The 21,443-nt window shown below is 43.0% G+C and overlaps 1 protein-coding gene across 1 annotated transcript; it reads right to left on the bottom strand.

The window, feature by feature from the left end:
- Positions 1-387: 387 nt before the first annotated feature.
- LOC110977320 (uncharacterized) lies at positions 388-19,997 on the bottom strand. Its single transcript, XM_022231320.2, has 4 exons — positions 19,528-19,997; positions 9,456-11,258; positions 7,559-7,718; positions 388-2,317 (listed from the first exon to the last, which is right to left on the bottom strand). Exons 2-4 carry the CDS (start codon positions 11,244-11,246, stop codon positions 2,250-2,252), a joined length of 2,019 nt encoding a protein of 672 aa, XP_022087012.1. The 5' UTR covers positions 11,247-11,258; positions 19,528-19,997; the 3' UTR covers positions 388-2,249.
- Between the last annotated feature and the right edge of the window lie 1,446 nt (positions 19,998-21,443).

Below are 21,443 nucleotides of genomic sequence, written 5' to 3' on the forward strand. Positions count from 1 at the left end.
GGGTCGACAAATTTCGCGCTTTGTGACTGGCCAACGCATTGCAAACTCTTGAAGGCGCACTATTGTGAATCACCCATATTCCTCAAAAAGAAAAAAAAAGGACATTGGTGACATCTCTCCGAGGGACTCCCCTCCCCCGACACGCCACGAGTTTAACGTAGTAAGGTTAAAGTTGGGATTATGGTCTTTCCTGTTCCCGAGCAAGAAAAATAGTTGCATATTAATGATTTCATACAGGGCCTAGATCAAGAGCTGAAAATTACGCTTGTGTGATCATTTGTGAGCGTTTAGACAACGGATAAGGTATTTCTACATGTCTCGCACGCAGATTTGTACATGAAGCGTTTATTTTGCTTACCATGAATACAAATTTACAATTTTCAGATGGTGCATCAATGTGTATTTGAAGACGATCAACAAGAAAGTCTAATTAACTTTAGTTTCTTAACAACATTTTTAGCTTTTTTTTACAAATAAATAACATAAATAAAAAGCAAATTAGTAGTGATTAAGTTTGGCGTATATAGATCGATATTCATCGAAAGACAAAAATTGTACCATAATACAGCAAGAGAATAATAAGAATATAAGTATTTAATATTGAAAAGTCAAAAACCAAACGTGGCACTCTCACGCTAAAACCGAAGTGTTGAATCCAACACTCCCATTTAGTTCGGTCAGTGAACACACTTTCAAAGTGTTGAATTTTCAGCATTTGGTATTTCAAATGTTGCACAACACGACAGAATGACAAAACGTTAAAAAAAATTCCAATCCTTGTAGCTTTATGTTCTCTACAAGGAATTGTGTCCTTAAAATAGCACCTTAAGAGCAAAGTGCCCAAGAAGTGGAGGCCAAGCATGCATGTTTAATGCGCCCACGACATAGCATTTCAAACCCAAAGGACTTTTGTCAGAAATATTTGTGGCTTACTGATACAGCGTAGGAAAGATTTGTTGACTTGTAATGTGCGTTTTTAGCCCTATAAGTACACATTACTGTCTCACACGGCAGTAGTCGACGATTGTTAAAATGTGATTTTCTCGCTTTCCTATGTATCTGTTATATAATCTATTACATAGCTTCAAAACATTCCATTCATCCCCACTCCACCCAAACAGGTTTCACGAGAAGGTGCCAAAATGGGCCTTATCAGAATACCCGGCTGGTGAACATTTTCAACTCGCTCCATTGGAGCATTTGTGAATATTTCATGTAATTAGAGAATTCAATTAATCAGGAAACTGAATGTACACAAGAACAGTTATTTGATGGACTTTGCACATTATTAATATACAATGTAACTGACGGTGTAGTGAGTGGAACATGGCCTATTCGATCAGACTCGGGTTTCAATTTTATCACATACAATATTTGTGTAGCACGCCTTTACAAACATTGACAACAACTTCTAATGTATTTTTGGGGTGAGAAAACTCTTCATTGTGCATTTTGAGACAAAAGTACCGACATCATGCTTTTTTAATCAATTTATTTATTTTTGTTTAAAGTATATGATTTTCGTGCATCAAGGGTCTTAACACACCAAGTTCGACAAATTTTTAGCTGTGAATTTAAAGGGTGAATAATTGTCGACAACCTTTCGTATTAAACACAGAACTTGGTTACTCTTGCGAAAGTGTAACTTGTGACGTTTTCTCAAACACACCGAACAAAAGCCAGTGAGAAACGCATACAGACTAGAAAAGGTAATCGGTTGGTAATGTATTAATTAATACCGGAACAATGCATACTGCATTGCATCAAAGATGGCGCATCGAACGTGTTTAGGGGAGATAGGCCTATGTGAAAACCTACGAAATTTGGAGTAGTTACAAGATATTGCAGTTATTTTCAAAAGTGATTGAGGACACTGTCCTCTGTCTTCTGTTAAGCGTCAGTTTAAACAATTGTTCATTTACATTTGATTTATTTACTTTTTACCCCCCCCCGCCCCCGACATTGAGCAACTTCTACGTTACACTTTGACTTTGTTGTTGTATGCATGTCCACATTAAGAAATGTTCAAAACTATATATATGAGAAACTGGGTCCTATTTCTATATACAACGCAGTAAATGAACTTATGTATCGATTAATCTATAAGTTTACAATACAGCGTCTCTTAAATTAGCATCAAACAAATAATTGATCAATGCATTGAACTGAAAAAACCCGAACTGGTGCATTGTTGTTCAGACAAAGTTAAACGCTGGTACACCGTGGGTATTCACCGTGGTTATTCAGGTCTAGTCGAGTCCCACGCTGTGCGAAGATAAGAGCCGCCGAGAGAAATGGCTCAGAGTGGCTTGGTTTTCTGGAAGGGAACAAAAATAAGAAATCGACAAGCCTGTGAATAAAAGGAATTGTACCATAAATTATGTAAAGGATAATAATGGAGGTCATAAAACCAGAGGGTTGTGTGGCGCTGCTGAATGTGTCAGCTTAGGCTAAACTATAGATAGATGCGGTATACATATTCAGTTTTCTCAGATTTTTTTTCTGTTTTTACAGATCTTTTTCATTTCGCTCTAGAAAGCAGTACCACAATAAAGAGGGGTTCAGCTGGTCATGCTTCAACTGTATATAATTGTTTCTTTTTATTTGACGTTTGTTATCATATAAGTTTCTTGTAGCATTTGCTTTTAAGGTTCCTTGCTTGAACAACACAATCTGTGTGCTCGCGCATTTTCTCAACTCTTTTTCAGAGAGTCTCTCCAAAAGAAGTATTTCCCATGCGATCTTTCCACCAAGTTGATGTCTCTTCTGATCTCTAGCCTCGTGTACCTTGCACACACCCAGGTATTTCTGATGAATTGACAGATAAGTCCTCCGAGGGAGAACAATTGTACCGTTGCGCTTCGTACCTTCCGAGAAACATGCAGAAAGGTTTGTCTACGTTTGAGGGACAGTGTCATTTAATCGTCCAACGTCAATTTTTCTGACTTCGTGCCTGACGCTTTGTGGGAATATTTTCCCGATCGTGTTTCTCATTTTGGTCCGCTCTCGATCTCCACATCGGAGTGTATCTGACAAAACTCATATTGCTTTTTTTTTACAAAATGTACTACTTCCCACCCAAAAATCGTTCCGGATTTCCAGGACTTCCTTAATGGAACGACGACCCTGGAGCTTTGTCGACGTCGTGTTTTTTTCCCTCTCTATTAACTGTCTGCGAAATTTGCTGACAATTCATATTACACGATCACTTTCGAATGATGTTCATTTAATATTGCGCGCGCGTGCACAGTATGTAAGGCGATATGGTTTAATCCGTAGGACGAACCTGTGCGAGACAACGGTTGAAATGGCGGGGGCAATTTACCTTAATTCCATTATAATATCGGTTACAGTTTGCGAGTCCCGCTCTTAAATTGGAGCTGATAACATTTGGGGATAGTGGCGCGGAAATAAAATACATGTTTAGCTAATCGGAAAGTCGTTTAATAAAGCGTATGTATTTTTATATTATTATTTTTCTGTGGGGTGTGGATTGCAAGGCACGTTGGGTTGAGCAGAACGGAGTGGAAGTTTGACCGGGTACAGCATGCATGAACGGGGACAGATGGACTCCCCACAGCCAAGCATCCTCGGGGGCTCGACACAAAAATCAACCACCCCCCACCCCCCATGAAAAAATACAAGAAAACGTTAATCTTGCCTGAAATAATCAATTATTTTCCTGTGCTGGCCCCTGCATAAAAGGCATTAAGGAAATGAACATTTTAAGTCGGACTTTTTTGGAGTAATCACAGTTAATGATGCCCCCGAGTGTGTGACTTCTGGCCGGGCCATGCTTTTGTGCTTGGCCCCCGAACAATACAGTTTCAACGTCCCGTAGCTGTCGAGGTGACGGTGGAGCTCCCGAAGTCCCCCACGGTTCCGGGTTGATTGGTCGGGACTGTAGAACACCACAATAAAGTGAGAGCAAGGTATGCCCCGGGACCCGGATTGTAGCCGGCCATTGTTGGTCCGGCTTAGGCCCGGCCACGCGCCGGGCCTGGTTCATTCTTCACGGCGATCGATAGGGTGTGAAGTACTCCCAACAGCCTGAAGACGGACCATCTCTGCGCGCGGGAGAAAGCGAGGAAAAGTAACAGTTTCCTTTCTGTTCGTCAACACAGCCCGAGGAGGTGCAAATGCACATGACGCGTAGGTAGAATTTGACGAACGAATCGAATCATTAGGCAAAGTGACAATATAAGTGACTATTTTATTTCACGACGTGTATTACAAAAAGATTAATGGTGTTATTGACTATCGCATTTCAAGTTTTTTATTGAGCTACAATTGGACTTCGTTGCAGAGATATGACTTCGACATAGACAAACGGGACAGAGAATATCTTTATTTTGCTTTGCATTTTGCGCGTGTTATATATTTTTGTCTTATTTTATCTGTATAACCAATTCTAAAATTCCAATGGTATATTTTAATTCCAAATAAACCAGGGTATTGAATGTAATTAGCTGTAACTCGTGTTTGTGTATGTTTTGCTCCACTTTGAAGGTTTCATTTTAACCTCCTTTTCTATTCTGTTGCAGCTGAGATCATTCAGCCAGGAGTGGATCTGCCTTTCTGGAGTGTTGATGGAAAGGTGGGAGTAAGCTTAAGGCATAGCTTAGCCACGCCCTGTCGGGGAGGGGGATTTTCCCTGAGAAAAAAATGAAATCTTTCATGTGTTTGCCTCCATTCCGAAGCATTTAGAGAGTAAATTGATAGGAATGTTATCATTTCGTTCATTACTCATAGCTTGTTTTCCTAGAAATTTATTTCCATTAGGACCTACTCAGCGGCTGACTGGGGGCTGCCACTATTGCTATATCGACCATTGAACTTTCGGAGATTCAAGTTACCTGAAGGTGCGAAGCAATGAGACAACAAAACGGAAATGTAACACAGTATTGTCGTCTGCTGTTATCCACTTATGTCTCATAGTTTGAATGATGGTTGTATCCATATTAAGCTGTGGGTGAAGTGAACGCCCCCAACATCCCCTCCTCCCTCCCCAAAGACAGGATGGGCCAAACATTTGGTCATACAGCTAAAGGTCATAGAGGAATTACTGAAAGAACCCCACCAACCCCATGTCACGACAAGCAAACCAGACCCCTTGTACAATCACGGACATCGCCAGGACTTTTTCCCGGGGTAAGGCAAAGCAATCTTCAGCAGCTGTAAACCATTAACGGTTGGAGGGGGCATATTCCGAGGTGTGTTCAAGCTTCCATCCCCGTCCCTCTTCTTTTCCATTTATTTCGATTTTTTTTCTTTTCTTTTCCCCCTTTTTTATTTGTCATATTTCCGGAGAAAGCGCTCCCCCCACGCCCTCGTCATCTTCAAAAAATCAGTGGAATTTTTTTTCAAACCGAATTAAACTGAAAACTGAACTTGCCAATATCTCTCTTGAGATAGGCCTTAATGAAGAATAGCAAATGCATGTTGATGGATTACTGTTATGCCTGCTTGCATCACAAAAGTTGTCACTTGCTCTTCTATGTTATTCAATACTCGACAAACAGACTGTGTTTCTCTTCATTTACGGATCTCATTTTTCTCACTTACACTGGGACTGATTGTAACGACTGTCGTTATTAGTGCGTTGTACCCGTGCGCTTGACTTAAATGGCTTACTTGTACCAAGCATCGTAGGTAACGGTGCTGCATAATTACACTAGCGCGCAGGGTGACTCACGTTTGACAAAGGCCCTTCTAATCCAAAATGAATTAACAATGCAATTGAATGGATTCCTTTTATCCCCAAACGCCCAAAAGATTGATCTCCGCATCAAAGGTACTTCATTGTGTGCTCATTAAAGAGATGAAATATGCTGAGAACTACTCTTCCATGACGCTGTGTTATTTTAATGGAAGGGGGACTGAAGTCTGTTGGCGAAGTTTCGGCTGTTGTTGCAGGGCCAAATCCCGTCTTTTCTGAGCGGCAACATTTGCAACACTTTCACTTGAATCCGAGTTCATTTTTGCCAAACAAAAGGGCCGCACCACAGATTGTTACTGTACCCCAAAAAATTAATCTGTGCCTACTTTACCATAATCCTTTCTGACGAGATTACAAGGGGATAGAGCACCCTGGGCGACTTTAATTAAGGGATATTTGCCACTAGTTGTTTCTTTAGCAGTTAATCAACGGCCGAGAAGCTTTTACGCGCTCAGGAAGGGAATGGAAAAATCTGCCGAGCTCCCCGAGGGGGGGTGGAGGGCGGTTGGTACGGGGAGGAACAAATTCGGTCCCGGTCAAAGCAGTTAGGCACAGCACTTTCCCGAGTTCCTAGCAAACAAAGGGTGGCTTTTTTTACCAGAACCAAAGTAACAATTGGTGAAAGGTGGGGGGTGTTATTAGAAGAAAGAGAACAGTACCGAAAATTAATGAAAAAAATCCGAACGATGATTAGAATATGCAGCTGTGTCTCGACCTTGGTGGATACGCTCTGATTGAGTTTTACAAAATCCAGAAGAAAATAAAAAATAAAAAAAGAACTTGTTATTCATCCCCTTCCGACTTTGGAAGCTGTTCTTCCCCTGTAATACCCAGACTTCCTTAATTAGGCGTTTATTAAATACAAAGAGCCGAGACTAGCGGTGGTGTGCGCTTTGCGACCAATGGCCGTGCTCAGCACTCACGCTATTCGACACTGAACGTACCACTGCCTGGGGTGATTTATCATGGGGGGGGGGGTTCTATAGCCAATGCATGGGTAATGATGATTAAATTTCTACGGCAACAAATGAAAATTGTGATTAAAAAAGCTCTTTGTAAAGAAAAATTGGGGGCACAAAATCAGGATCTGTGACGAAGACAACGAGTATTCCTTTTCATCTTTTTTGGTTTATTAGCTCAAAGAGAGACACACGGACATCACTCGAAGCCATTAGTGGGTCAACTCTGTTGAAGAACTTGGGAGGCCCGCTCATTCTGCCGTGGAAAGAGATGGATTAACGGATGGGGGGTTTTCATGAATAAATCGAGAGAGAACAAAAGAAAAAGACTTTGAGTTTTTTTTAAAGGGGGGGGGAGTAACTGAGAATGGAGTCCAGGGAGCCCGGAGAAGAAAATAAGATCTTTTGTTTTGTTTTGTCTGTTTACGAGTTTGCCCCATGGAGAACAGACAGAACACAACGTCTGCTTCCTAGGATATTTCAATAAAACGGCCACCCTAATCCCCTCTTCTTTCTTGTTTTTTTTTCCTCTCAGGTCATCGAATGCTTGGAAGTTGCAAGCGTAGATATTTTCGTGCAACACTTTGCATATAATTTCATCAACAGTATTGAAGTTGTTAAATGCGCATCCAATTACATACGTATCGAGGTTTGGGGTCCAGGAAGGGCAAAATCGAATTGTTTTCCCCAAACCGACTGTCCATTTTTTTCTCTCATTTGTGAAAGAATCCTCACCCCAAAAGAAAGATTATGCGAGTACGGTTTCAAAAATGCCGGTGCTTCCAATCTCCTGATACAGATGCTTTGGGCGTTGCACCCCCACTGCCCCCTTTCCCCGCTGGATACGCGGCTGATGATACAAAGTATGCAAGAATCATACCTTCTCCCAGTTTGCGTGAAGTGTGATCGTCGTCTTCCTTGAGCGGCGAAGGAGTGGTCGATTCTTTGGTAATATGTCGGCGGTGGTGTTGTGCGCGATGGTCGGGGTGGCGGCTACTCAACACCGATGAGTCCGACGGAGAAAAGCGTGAACTTTCGGCCTGCACGATAGAGGACAGTAATATCGTATATTCTCGTCACAGGAACGTACATCACACCATTCTCCGTTTCGGAGCAGACAGCAGCAACTGTTAGAGAGGTTAAACCACCTTTGAAAAAGTTGATTTGCTTGTAATAGCGCTTGTGGACAAGAGACTTTCTACACGGCGGCCATTTTTGTTCGTGTTCCTACAACATACCATCTAATCCGTTGAATGGGGGTAATGCCAGACTATTTGAGGTTCCATGCCTCACTTTCATTTTTTTCATTGTGGCTTAAAGCATTTAGATCTAATTAATCACAAGAAATGAAATTCTTCATCAGCATAAATGACCTTAATTTGTAATGAAATTTAATTTCAGTACTCTCGTTTGTATTTTAGGTGCAAAAATAAAGATGTTAACCTCGCTTTCAATTTCATATGACCAACTTGTGAATTAGTCCAAAGTTGTAGTTTTTAAATTGTGTATTCATGGCACATGTACCCACGATCACAAGTTTGCGTGCTAGTTTCATCTTACAAAAAAAAGGCTTCTCGGGTGCAGGCAACTTTTATCTTTGTCCACAGGTTCATTGAACTATCGCTGCCGTACCCTCCTTTACTGCTGACTTACACTTAACCGTCTACCAAAATGGAAATTTACATTAATTATGCACATCATTACTCTACATTATTTCTTGTTAATTAAAGACAAGTACTTGCTGGATGGCCACGAATAATTTACACTACGCACCATGGTGACTCGGTAAGCACTCCTTAAGGTAAGCGTAGGTTTTGTGATAAAGAAGCCCCTTTTTGGTTTAATTTTGGCCGCACTTTCTCGACATCTAGAGAATGTCGCACGCTTTATAGTCGACTGGTTCTTAAACCAAAGTTAAGAGTCCGACTATTTTGAGAGAATCTTTAAGTACCGTGCAGCCGTTAATGTCATTTTTCTTTTTGTGCCTAACCGAATCAAAAGTTAAACGCAAGTAAAAATCCCAAATTTCTGACGACATTTTACGACGAAGCAAATGTAACAGCGCAATGTGGCCACATCCTATGACATTAATGTTTTTCCCACGACTGTACACTTTTTAAAATCACTATAGGAATTGAAAGGAATCTGAAACCTAAAACTTGGCGATATAAAGATGGAAAATGGATGGGATACAAGATGCAATCCATACATTGCATCTGTAGATTACTGTTGTGTGGATGCTGCATAGTTCATGTTAGCTGTTGAAGGCAACGCAGTCCGCTGTAGTTTTGTTTCAGTGACAATTGCGGTGAACGAAACTGCGGCTGTTGCAGTTGTTTACGTTCCGGTCAGACAAGCTGAAAATAGACTGCTCAAATTATTGTACTGTAAGAATGATACATAAGAGGTAATTTGTCCAAGCTTCTCGTGTCTTGATTAGACGTCTGAAAAAGACAGTGATGTTAATCTCCTTCCAAGCCATCTGGTGCTTTTGTGGGCGAACAGTTTACGTAAACGGCTGTTTTATTATTCCTTATAATTTCCTGTGTGACATTTGAGCTCCCGAACCACATCTTTCGGGGTTAAATAGTAATTACATGTAAGTTCTTAAAGGATGTCTACTGTATTGGGGGGGGCTGAGTTTTGGTACTGAAAAAGCAGTAGATGTAATTGCCGGAGTGCCAAGTAATGATGACAGAGTTGCACCTGAGACAGATGATTACGGGCTAAGGGTCTAATCGACGAAACATCAGCTAATTAAATGGAGATTTCTTTACCTCTTCCATCGAGATTCTTCGTTTTGAGTGCGCTTTCCCGAGGTCACGCTGGCTCTTCGCGTCTTCGCCCGTTGAAGTCCCACCTGCGTCTTGCTCGGTGCCGTCCGTGACGCCCGGTGTCCGTTTAGTGGTCGCCTCAGAGTATGGATCGGTCTTATCGGCGGGATCATCGGCATCGATGATGAGAGTGGGGGTCTGGGGGCTGAGACTCCGCGGTGATTTGCTGATCGGGTAGTGGTCTGCTTTGATTTTTGCCTGGTGGCTGGCGATTTGGTGGGGTCTGGCGTGGTGATGTCCCATAGCCAAGCAACAGTCCTCGATAGGGGGCTTCGAGGGGAATACGAACCGTTCAGTGCTTCCAAAGGCCCGCTCGGGTTCCAGGCAACCTTTCCCCGTCAGGACGGGGCGGAAGGCGGACGTATAGTACGCATTCCTGGATCTCAAGTCTGGGAGATGGTGGTGGTGAACGTGGTGCCTCATGGCCAAAGTCTTGGATTTAAGGCTGCCGAATTTCAAGGGGTCAAAGTCCTCTCCCTGGTGGGGTTTCTTCGAGGGGGCGTTGTTGCTTGATGAAGCCATGTCCATTATGGCGTGAATATCGCTGTCCGGATCCACAAAGGGCTGGTAATAGCCGGTGTTGCCAGCAAACGGCATACCAATAGTCTTCGGCCAAATTGCTGCAGCCGGTAGCGGATACCCCGCCCTGCCACCGCCCCAGACAAACTCCATGAGCGGGTGTTGTCTGAAGGCCGAAGGTGACAACTGTCCGGGGAAAATGGCGCCGACGGAGTAAGGCGGAGAGGAGTTCATCGGGGGTTCTTCCGGCAAAGCCTCGCTAATTGATGTAGACAGAGTGCGGCTTGGGATTGGCATGAGTGGGTAGGGTACGTTGACCGCTCCAGGAGGCGTGGGTTGAAGATCACGGTGGGGATCCTTGTCGTAACGGCTTCTCTTTGGTGGACTTGGGAGCAACCGTTGAGAATCATTGTTGAGAGAGATGGAATCCGCCGGGCGCTTTAATATATACGACGGTGGTGTCAGCTTGTTAGAAGTCTCACAGACAGACCTCTTGCGGCTGCCTCCGTTAAACATGGCCTTAACGTCTTCCCAAGCGTGAAGGAGTTCCTCTGGTGGGTTGGGATCGACCAGCTTGATGTGCCTCCGCCAAGAGTTGAAGTTTGGCCCGTCTGGAGGGTGGAACTTGGAGGTAGGCGTGCGGTGCGCGTGAAAGATGAACTTGTTGGGAGACGAGAACAGGTTGCAGTAGGCGCACCTGATGCACTTGGCCCGGGAGCTGTTGTAGCGGGAGGGGACAAAGGCCCCGCGGCATCCCCAGGTGCACTCGTGGTACACGTCGAAGGAGAAGTTGTCCGGTAGCTTCGGTGGGGTGTTCTCGGTCAGAAAGGACTTGCACAGTCGCTCAGCTTCCCGCTTGTTGATCATGCCGCACCGGCGGGACGAGACCGGCATGGCGTTGGCGCGTCGGAGGATCTCCAGCTGGACGGGTGTGCACTGGACGCAGGTGATGCCCAGGGCTACGCGCCGGTTGTGGATCTCGTTATAGCTGAAGTTCTTGAGGAGGGTGCTGGAGATCTGGGCAAGGCAGAGCCTTTCCTGGCCGTCTATGATAAGTGCGGCTATGGGGACACCGAAGAGATTGACAGTGTAGCACTGGTTGCTGGTACTACTAGTGCAGTCAGGCTCAGGGGGCTTACGAATAAGATCAGAGCCGTGAGGATGAGTAGAAGGAGTCGGTGTCTGGTTCGGATTCTGATGTTTAAGATCCTCCATGCTGGATTCAAGCTATTATCAAAGAGATAAAAAGCAGGACAAATTTAGAGTTCCTTGAAATGAAATAAGTTTGTCGGTTTGGTCTGATACTGTAAAATATCCAACATCCTGAAAACTATTTATTTCTACCGTTGTATTTCTTTCTAAGCAACAACCAAGTAAACAAAGCTCCATATTTGGGGAGTAACACTGTACACAATTTTCGATATCGAGTCAGGCGGACAGAGTATATAAACAACATGCACACACCTGTGATGGCAGTGGCACTTTCATATGGAATTCCGTATCTGCCGTCCTGCGTCGTACGTCGCCTGTCGTGCGTCGCCCGTCGTCCGTCGTGCGTCATGTGTTTTTTTGTCTCAATTGCGCAGTAGTATTTTTAACTTTGACCCTTGATCGTTTCACATGCACATGTGCTTGTTCGATCGATCCACCATGCCTGACTCTCATTTTAGCAGTAGAGCTAGAAGATGTATTCGTTTTTGCAGTTGCACCGAACTCCACTTGAAAGGAGGAATAATATCCTGATATCGGTTAAGTGACGTGTATATGAAATAATACCATTTTTGTTACATCGATAACTTAGTTACTCTAGACATAACTTTACTCGTTAACGGCCTGACTTTAGGTCTATAGCCTATGTAATATTTCTGTCTGTCCCTGCACGATATCCCACATAACGGAATGTAAATAATAAATCATTTACAATGTTTGATTCCTTAATATATTTAATAAGAAACGAACCGATTCAACATTATTTTGAGGGCGGGTATACCCATGATGAAATCTGCTGTATACTCCAAATTAGACATGACTTGAGTTGTAGGTAGGCTCTTTTGAACAGTAAGGTTACTTGTTAGCCCCATAAATAATGCTGATATGCTGGACAACCTGTTCTCATTGGTCTATCCACCATGGCATACACACCCACAATACATTTTAATAAACAGTTTGTTATCCACCGCACTGTCTAGTATTTGTGGATTTCAAGGTGAAATTGAGAGGACAAAATGGAATATCTGTATCTGCTGGCAGATTCCTTTCTGGAATTTGATGAAAACAAGTGGGCACATTTTTACAGTATGCAAATTACAATAAGATTGTGGATAAGTTGGCCTTATTCACCATCGCGATGGCAGTTCAGCAATCTACCAGTAAATCCCGTACAGAAGGCTGTCCACGGTTGGTTGCGAATATCCTCCCGTAACCCGTCGCATCTGCACCATGCACAAAACACGACCCCCTCCCCCGTCGAGCATGACTGATCAGGCGCGGGTTGTCCACCCCCCCGTCTCGCACCAAGTTGCACCGACAGAGCAGCTCTTCAAATATTCAGAGTGGGCTGCCGCCATTATTGCAGCGCCAACGTCTCGTTTCCATTTTTTCTGCCATTACTGGAAACTCAGCGAAAACCAAATTTATGTAAATAGGCAGTTTCCCCTTATGTCTCTGGTTGCCTGAAAATGCTTGAATTGAGATTCGAGAAATAATTCAACAGGTTGTCGTTAGCTTCTCTCTCACTTCCTCGCTGCCCCCATTAGGAAATTACTTTAATTAAACAAACCGTAGATGATGCCAACGTCGACACGCTTCGCTGCTCACGATTCTGCCTTTGATGTTCGCTGTCCCTTTTTTCTCCTCCCTCGCGAACTTGTCCCGGCGACTATACGGTTTAATTAACATCAGTCATTTTTTTCCCCCCTAAATGCGATTGGCTCTGAATGTGAGCGCTCATGCACGGGATTACACCCGCCCGCGCGCCGCCCGCATGCACCACCCATGCATCAACTGGCTGCGGGTCTGCTGGGCTGGAGAAAACACCAATTGAACGACGATGATGACGTCGATCATGATTGTGATGGCGAGGAAGATGTTGCTGGAATCAACAGGAGACTCCGTCAAACTACCACAACTGATGCTGATTACATTTTTTTTTTTGCTCTCTCTCTCTCTCTGTCTCTCTTTTCATGTGATCTTTGTTAAACCATTCTGCTTGATTGGTTTGTGCTGGCGGAGCAGAATGGATATGACAAGTTAGTACAAATTATTATCTCGGGCTGCCGGACTGTCTCGCTTAGCATCATTATATCATTTGTTTATAATATCCGAATGAAAACACACCGGGTAGCCCCGAGCCATTTGTCTCTTCTTTTCGAATTTTTTGTGATAGATCGGTTGTTTATCTGTACGGTTTAAAAAGAACAGAGAGTCACAACAACAGTTGGTGTCCTTTTGAGCAGTTGTTTGCGGTAGTGATGAAGTGCTCTTTTGAACAAACTGATAGGTTTTGTTCACAGTTACCGCCTTAACAACAAGACCCTCATGAAAGAAAAATAATTATAACCATTTTAATAATCCGAGAACTCCTTGAAATCCTGAGAAATTGAAGGGTCCGAATCACAGCTATTTAAAGGAACAATGATGAATGAACTTGGCACAAATTGAATCTCCCCTCGGCCCCCCCCCAAAAAATTAAAATTACATTGAATTAAAATTTACAGACTTGGACAGCAGACCCGCACAGCGAGAGAAAACACTCCTGATTTTAACGTCTGCGCTTCAAGCGAGGAATTGAAAGATGAAACCATTACGTGTATTCGTTCACTTGGTATAGTGATTCGGGATGCTCTCGGCGCTGAGAGCATGGCGCACGTCTCTCGGACACGGCGAGAAGTGTAGAAATCGTGCAGTCTGGCCCGGCGCCCCACGCAGACGCGTACATGCCGAGAGAACCGTTTATTGCTCACACCACCCGTGGAGGTGCTCACACAAGGCAAACAAGTAAGCTCTGAACCCCGCCCCCCCCAAAAAAGACTCAACGTGAAAGGTCTTCATTGTGTGTAACTTACTGACAACTTTAGGAGATGCAGCAAGGACAGCTGTTCTTCCTATTTCAACGGAACTTTTTTTTTCAAATTTGTCAATGAACATGATCTACTGTTTATTCAGAATGGGGAAAACAGTCTTTGTTGTATAATTTATACTCTTTAAGAGAAAAACTCTTCGTACACGGGAACGGCATCACCTGCCAACAGTTAACTCTGACTGAAATGTGGGCTTCAACATCTCCGAAATCTCGACGATTTTCTCATTCTGGTTGAGCTGAACACAATTAGTATTTAATAGTTACAATGGCCCTGTTTTTAGTTCTATGTCGTTATCTCCGTTTTTATTTTATTTGTGTGTGTGGTGATTTTTTTTTTCGCACCAACCAAAAGTCGTAACGAGGACTGAACAATTCAGAGAATATGAGAAGACGATAGCCGCGGACGAATGTATCGTTAGGATACGTCAAGTCCTGGCATCGATATCAAGGATTCTGGGCAAGAAGATGCATCATTTCGTCCGCTGATTTCCCTCAACGTTCCTAACCTCACTCCTTCCTACACACGGACCAGCCTGGCATTTTCATTATGAGCAAAAAGAGTCTTATTTAACAAGGAATGATATATATACCCGAATCACGGCTGAAAGAGGGGGATCTATACCACACAAGTATCATGAGAAAAGTGTTTACTGTTTTTCTTTCGAAACCGAATACTCGATTGCTGTGATTAGGGAGGAGAGATGAGGAGTCAAAGGACATTATCTGGTATCGATATTTGAGAAGATCTTGGGATCGTTTTTATTATTCCCCTTTTCATCATTCTAGCATTTTGCCCCTTTCGTTGCTTGTCCCCTGGGCCAGGCGTGACACACAGCTTCGAGCGGTCCCGTCTCTAATATCCCAGGATTAAGGCCGAATTACCGTTGAAGTTTGTCCTGGTCGACAGTTAAGTAATAAAAAAATCTGGCAACATCCGCTGGCCACCGCTACCGTTTGATTTAAGTAAATCGAACTGTAATATGTCTGCCGGTTTAATTGTGTCGGCTGAGATCTTGAAGCTTTTTAGCTTTGCGACTCGAAATAGTGTCTTGAGGGCAAAATTTGACTCAACACGATGATTACTTTGAGAAGCCAAACACAGTCAGGTTGACGTGATTCTATGAAAATTTTCACGAGTTGACTAAGAAAACAACAAAGTAACGAGTTTTTTTATGAGATTCGGGAAATGAATTTATTTTAAAAGCATTTTGCCCATTAGAGAATATGCGACGTGAACGTGTACGTTTATGTACGTGTGAGATCTTACACAAAATTTTTTAATCTTCGAAGACACAATTTAAGAAGCACTGTATGGGAAAGCCCTTGCAAGAAATGCTCAAAACACAGCTTCTTTCCGCTGTTCCAACCCAGGCCGCTACAGCACATAATTTTAACTTGAGTAACAGACGCGCGCCACTCCAGACAACTTTCCTCAGCAGTTTGCATATAATGAAATATAGCAATCTCGGTAGACTCAAACCAACAACCTTCGCGCAGGCGTCGCGATACAACTCGGCCAGTCGGCCACAGAAGTGTATAAAATTTCCAGTTTGCATTTTATCTTCTGTGGGGTATTAATAGGTAGGCCCATCATCATCAAGGATTTTTAAAGATGGCTATGACTGGGAAGTAATTAAACTGACGTACACTTGTTACCGATGAGAAATGCGTTTCAGTAGGCATCTTGACAAGACAGCTCGTCCAACCGAAAATGTGTTGTCTTGCCAAGATGATAAAGTTTAGAGAACATGTCAGCTGGTTAGTCTGACAAATTAACGGTGTCTTGTCGGAATGACCAGAGAAATCCTATCGTTTTAGTCACCGGTGGGTTCACAGCGTTAATGTGGTGCTGTTTGCAACTAAGGGATTTCATTTATGTGTTTTTAGTGCTTCTAAAAACAAGGAGCATGCATGCACCATGTGTCTCTCCATTGCAACTGCCTCAATGGAAGGGGGCAAGCTATCTGCTCAGAAAGGCGGAGATTTGGAGGGGGCAGGGGGCATGGGCGTCACGGGGGGGCCAAAATGGGGGACCATTACAAAAAGTCGGGGAAAACGAAGTAAACAGAAATGAAAGAGGAATGGAATGAAAGTCCCGTATTTGCTTTAAAATTATCTCCCTCCATCCTTTAATGGGTTTATCATAAATTATCAATACTCGTCTGGTTTGTTTTATTTTTTCCCACTCCGGGTCAAAAAATGATTGGCCCCCCTCGGAAACACTCCTGGCGACGCCCATGGTTGGAAGTCAAACCCTGTGCTTATTGTAATTTATAGGGACCTATGTGTAACGGTTGGAAAACCCCCTAAAAGGATTTAAAAGGGATCTTATTTTGCGTGTACGGTTATGGACAAAACACAGAGGTCGTGGCTTCACCACACAGCGATAATTACATGCTGTAACCCCCCCCTGAATAAAATGTCCCAAACCCTCCCCACCGCCAAAAAAGGGGGGGTCTAGAGGTTACCAAGGGTTTTACCTGATCTTTCTCCTTAGCAAACCAAACCACAATTTGTCTATGGGACGGGCAAAGCTGTCTCTAATTGTTATAATGTTCTGACAAATTTGATGTCGGGTTCGATGTTCAGACAAGACTCCCTCAACACAAAGAGAGAGAGAGAGAGACAGCGAGAGTGCATTAAAGTCATGTGGATAAGTTATCATATACAACAGTTATTCATATTCACTCTTCTCCACTTTTACTCAGACGCGGCGTTTAACTCCCGATATAATTTATGACGATGTTCCCACAGATTTCTGTTTCCATCCCTAGGTGGCCAGTTTTTAGCTTTTCCCTTCTTCCCCTTTTCAGTGTTCTTTTAAATCCCACACACTCTCTCCCCCAAATGAAAATGTTCTTGATATCACCTCCCCCAAACAGTTCAAAAGAGTTGCTTTTAATATCCACCCACCAAACATCTTACACCACTTCAACAAGAAGACAATAAAATGCAACACGGTTCTTATGACAGTTCGCAGATTCATACACAAGCGCCTAGTGGGTTTGAAATAAAACGTCAATAAGACCAATCAGGCCGGCCAAGGCCCTATTTATTTATCATCCTTGAGGAAACTCAATCATCAACAGAGCTGTTGAAACATTCAAATTTAAGTATATTGAGTTCCACGGGCGTCCCTGAGAGTTGGCATTTCGAGCCAGCCGAAGTATGAGCTGTCTGACACTAGACAACTTACGGCAAGACCCACATCGCGTGAGCTTGTAATTAATGCTGATGAGTTGTTCGAGGGGAGTACATGTACATGTACACTGTCACGCCTGAGTGGTGAAGGCGGTTTCCGCAAGGTGGGCTGAACATATAGCTTTTACGTTATACCTGTTTTCTTCTCTTTACATTCACGATTCTAAGATAAATCGCCAAGAAAAACATCCAAGGGGAAAACTTCCAGCTTTCTTCAGCGAGTCACCAAGTCAATAAAAGTTGTCCTTGTTTCCCTTTTCAGCAAGTTGTGCTGGGGTACCGGTACCAAACGGTAATGATTACCGGTAAACTGTTTGCAATGCACTCATCAATGCAAACTTAATATGATGCAAAAGTTTAAAACCATTGCGTAAGTTTCAAACATGGAATGAATTTCCAATCATACAAGTGACCCACGGAAAGCAATGACTTAGCGTGAAATCAAAATGCACTAGCTGGACTACAATTCTTTTGAAGTTGTTCCACATTATGTTATACCATTTCATTTCTGCATAACTACCCCTGCATGTAATTTCTTTTTTTTTTGGCAGAAATGAAGAGAAATCAAGTTCGCCCAGTCTGTCCGAGGCAACGCTAGACTCTTGTCTGCCAAGTGCTGTGAGACTAAATTAATTGACAAATTGTATGAAGCTTTCCTGCCTATTACAGCAAACGTGATTCCCCGTGCAATTGCAGCTCCTGGGTATCACATGTTGGAGTTACACACTTACATGCCATTGAAAGCTCTGCACGATTGAAATCTGGTTAAAACAATTGATGTAGTCGTCCTGCCTCTCAACTGTAAAGAATTTATCGTGCACTTTTTAAATTCCGCCATTTAAGTTTGATCCTTTTCGGGGAATAGATTTCCATGCAGCCGAAAAAAAAATATTCAGGAAAGGCTTTGGTTTGAAATATGTCATTTTAAGTTGAAATGTAAGTGACATCCACAATCATTCTCGGGTTTCTTCCTGTTCTGTGTGTCGACGAAAGTGTGCGTTTTAGAGGTAATGTTCCCTTCAACAGGTTCCAAAAGGAACATTTAGAAGAGCGTGACAGGGACATGCTTATATTTCGTGAATTTTTTTATCGCGGTGAACGTGACCTGATTTGTTATTCAGGTAAAAGTTTTCCACGGTCTCCAAAAAGGTTTGGATTCTTAAATTTCCATTCACGTACCGGACTTTACACATCACATGGAGAATAAACATGGACGTTGCTAGGGAGTGTCAGGGATATCACACCCCCTCCCATTGGTTAGTTTTGTCAGAAAAATCATGGTCTGTCAGCAAAATAAAAGACCGGAGAATGGAGAACGAAAATGAAAGGAAGGGGAATACAGTACACTCGTTTTACGTGACGGTGTGTAGGCAAATTTCATGTGGCACCTCCGCCTTCAAAATGGTCTAGCGACGCCCAAGAGGGTAAACCCAATTTTATTGAAAGGTTCCTTCATAGCACTACACAGCAAACCTCCAGTGTTCATGTAACACTCTTGGTAGCTAAGTATGATAGACCAGTCCAGTGTCATCCTATGTTAACACCACAGTTTGGCAAAATACTTCGAACAGTTGCGCATTATCCGTTTCTTGGTGAACGGTCTATGCCAAATAGTGCACGTGTTTTCTATTAGCCTTAAATAAATTGGATAAACGTAATTAATAAAACCATTTTGCATCGGGACAAATCACAACCACCAACCTGAAGGGGAGGGTATAACCTATGACAAAAAAGTAACAAGAAGAGGATTTTTAAGTCGAGGTTTTATCAACAAAGTTCGATTTTTGAGTTTGAGTTGATTTTATTTTTTCTAAAAATGTTGAGTACCGCTGTACTCATTTGTTAACGTCTCTTAAATTACTAGATCGCATATACACATATATGCATATGTGCATGCTTCACAACAAGGCTAAGCAACCCCTCTAAAATTAGAACGCAATAAAACGTACTTTCCGGAAATAATTTTTTGAGGGGGGTGGCAGTTTAAAATTTGATGGTCATTTTTCCATTCGGAAATCCACAATAAGACACAACCCTGAATTATACGACTTGTGCGTGGCTTGCAGGCAGGTGGTTCACGGTTGAACTATAACTTACAATCGCGCTCTTTTATTCAAGGTCTTAATCACTAAATATGCAGTACAAGTCAGTTAGCACACGTGTGCGTCCTAATTCCAATTAAAATGGAAACAGTCAACAGTCATTCTGACTTACCGAATTAAGCGAATCGCAACGAGGATCTTTTTGTAACTGGAAATCCCTCTTTCGTCTCTCGAGTCTCTTTGGTAGTTCACATGTGGAAGAGTACAACCAGAAATGAGCCTCCCCGTAAAAATAATACACTTTAAATACCGGTCGCTCTGATCATGACAGCACGAGAATTACCACAACAATCTCAGATGTAAAAGCTGCTTTTCACGTTGGTAAAGATTGTGAATAATTCAACAGGTGGGTGTGGTCACCGCCGAGAGCTCGCTCAGCCAATGAGACGATGAAGTTCGAAGCATGCAAATTTCGCTGCAATTTAGTTCTCTTAATGATTACGCTAGTAGCACAAGTATAATCATGCATGTCATCACGGGCAAGTAGCCGATGATTTCCGACATCTGGTAGACGTGCGATGACACGTCACAGTTTTGTGGTGGTATTGCCATGGAATCTTGCGAGGCCGACCCGTAGGACGTCAGGCCGATGACAGCGGCGCAGAGCACTGCCGGGCCCTCGGCAGGCGGTGGGTTGGCCACGCACCGTGCACGTGGCTCGGGGGACACCCCGTTTGTTGGACGTGCCAGTTTGATTATTCGCAACATTAAATGCGCACGTGTCATGACCATATGCAAATCGAGAGCTGTGCTGATTACAAAACTTACGGCGCGTTTTGCAGCTGATCTGCTGCACAACACAAACCTGGGTCCCGTAAAAAGTTTTCGATGGGTCTTGTCAATACGACATTTGCCTTGAAAATATTTTTTTTTTCATTTTGGCGAAAAAGATCCTGGGCTTTAGCTTACCAGCCCGTCAACAGTCAAGCCCCCACCGTTGCACGGCAGGGCTTGGTTGCTCGATACAGAAAATCCCACTTTCAAACAAACAAGTTGCCTATAAATGATGTCGAGGGCACTATACATGTATATGCAGGATCTGATTTGGTAATGTGCAATGTGTATACATTTATACGACTTATTGATATTAAAACGTAATATTCACCCAAATGATTAATCCGCCTCGAGCAGAAGCAACCCCTCATCCGTTGAAACGAGCCATATTGGTGTTCATTTTGTTGGTAGCTATACGACTGTAAAGCGCGTATTTAATAGTCGTTCGTAAACCAACGAAGTTCAGTTCCGACCAAAGGAGCCTCCGTTGTTGAGAAATTTGCGCCCTCTTTTGATCTAGCTCGAGGATCATACCCGGCGTTGATCCTCTGCCGTGCTCTTCATGTCAGCAAAGTATCTTCACAAGCGGTGTGTCTGTATGTGGGGTTGGGGCCGGGGAGGGCTAGTTAACTTTAAATGCTTTCATATATGCCTCCTGCAGTCACTAATGCGTGAAGAATAAACATGTAGTAAAATAATTCATCACTCGAAAAATTTCGGGTTTAATCGCAACTCTTGTCAAAAGTAACAGGAAATGAATAATCAAAAGGAGTGCCTTTGTCAACTTCGTATATACGAATAAGTTGTGACTTGAACTTGGGACGGGATTGACCGAAGATGGACTTGTGAAAACTTAATGTACGCACATGTTGGTGTTACCTACTTTAGACATTCCTTTGTTTTCGTGGTATAGTCAGGAAAACTCGGTGAGAATTTCGTGAACTATGAACATTTATTCAAGCTAGATTTTTGATGATTTCCCCACCCCTGAAATGTCTCTAAACCCGTTTTCCAGAAAGAGGGTAATCTTGTGTGGACCAAGTTTAGTCCACAGAAGGTTCACACAACCTGCATTACGTAAATATGGACCTCTTTTGTTAGTGGGTCCACATTAGGTATGTATTAGGTTCGTACAAGTTACCCGCCTCTCACCCCAACTCAAACTCTTTTGTTATCAAGGGGGCACTTGACCTATAGATTCAGTATAACATGACATAACATAACATAATGAAACAGGGGCGTTTGTTAACTCTA

Source organism: Acanthaster planci, linkage group LG05, assembly GCF_054643075.1.
Source record: "Acanthaster planci isolate LZ-2023a linkage group LG05, COTS_SCS, whole genome shotgun sequence".
Lineage (NCBI taxonomy): Eukaryota > Metazoa > Echinodermata > Asteroidea > Valvatida > Acanthasteridae > Acanthaster > Acanthaster planci.

Bases quoted from the DNA above. Each gene is read 5' to 3' on its own strand.
- LOC110977320 (XM_022231320.2), bottom strand. From the start codon at position 11,246: ATGGAGGATCTTAAACATCAGAATCCGAACCAGACACCGACTCCTTCT. The intron at 7,719-9,455 runs GTAAAGAAATCT...TCTATCGTGCAG, and splicing joins GAAGAATCTCGATGGAAGAG to GCCGAAAGTTCACGCTTTTC. The intron at 2,318-7,558 runs GTATGATTCTTG...GTTCCCTTCCAG, and splicing joins TTCACGCAAACTGGGAGAAG to AAAACCAAGCCACTCTGAGC.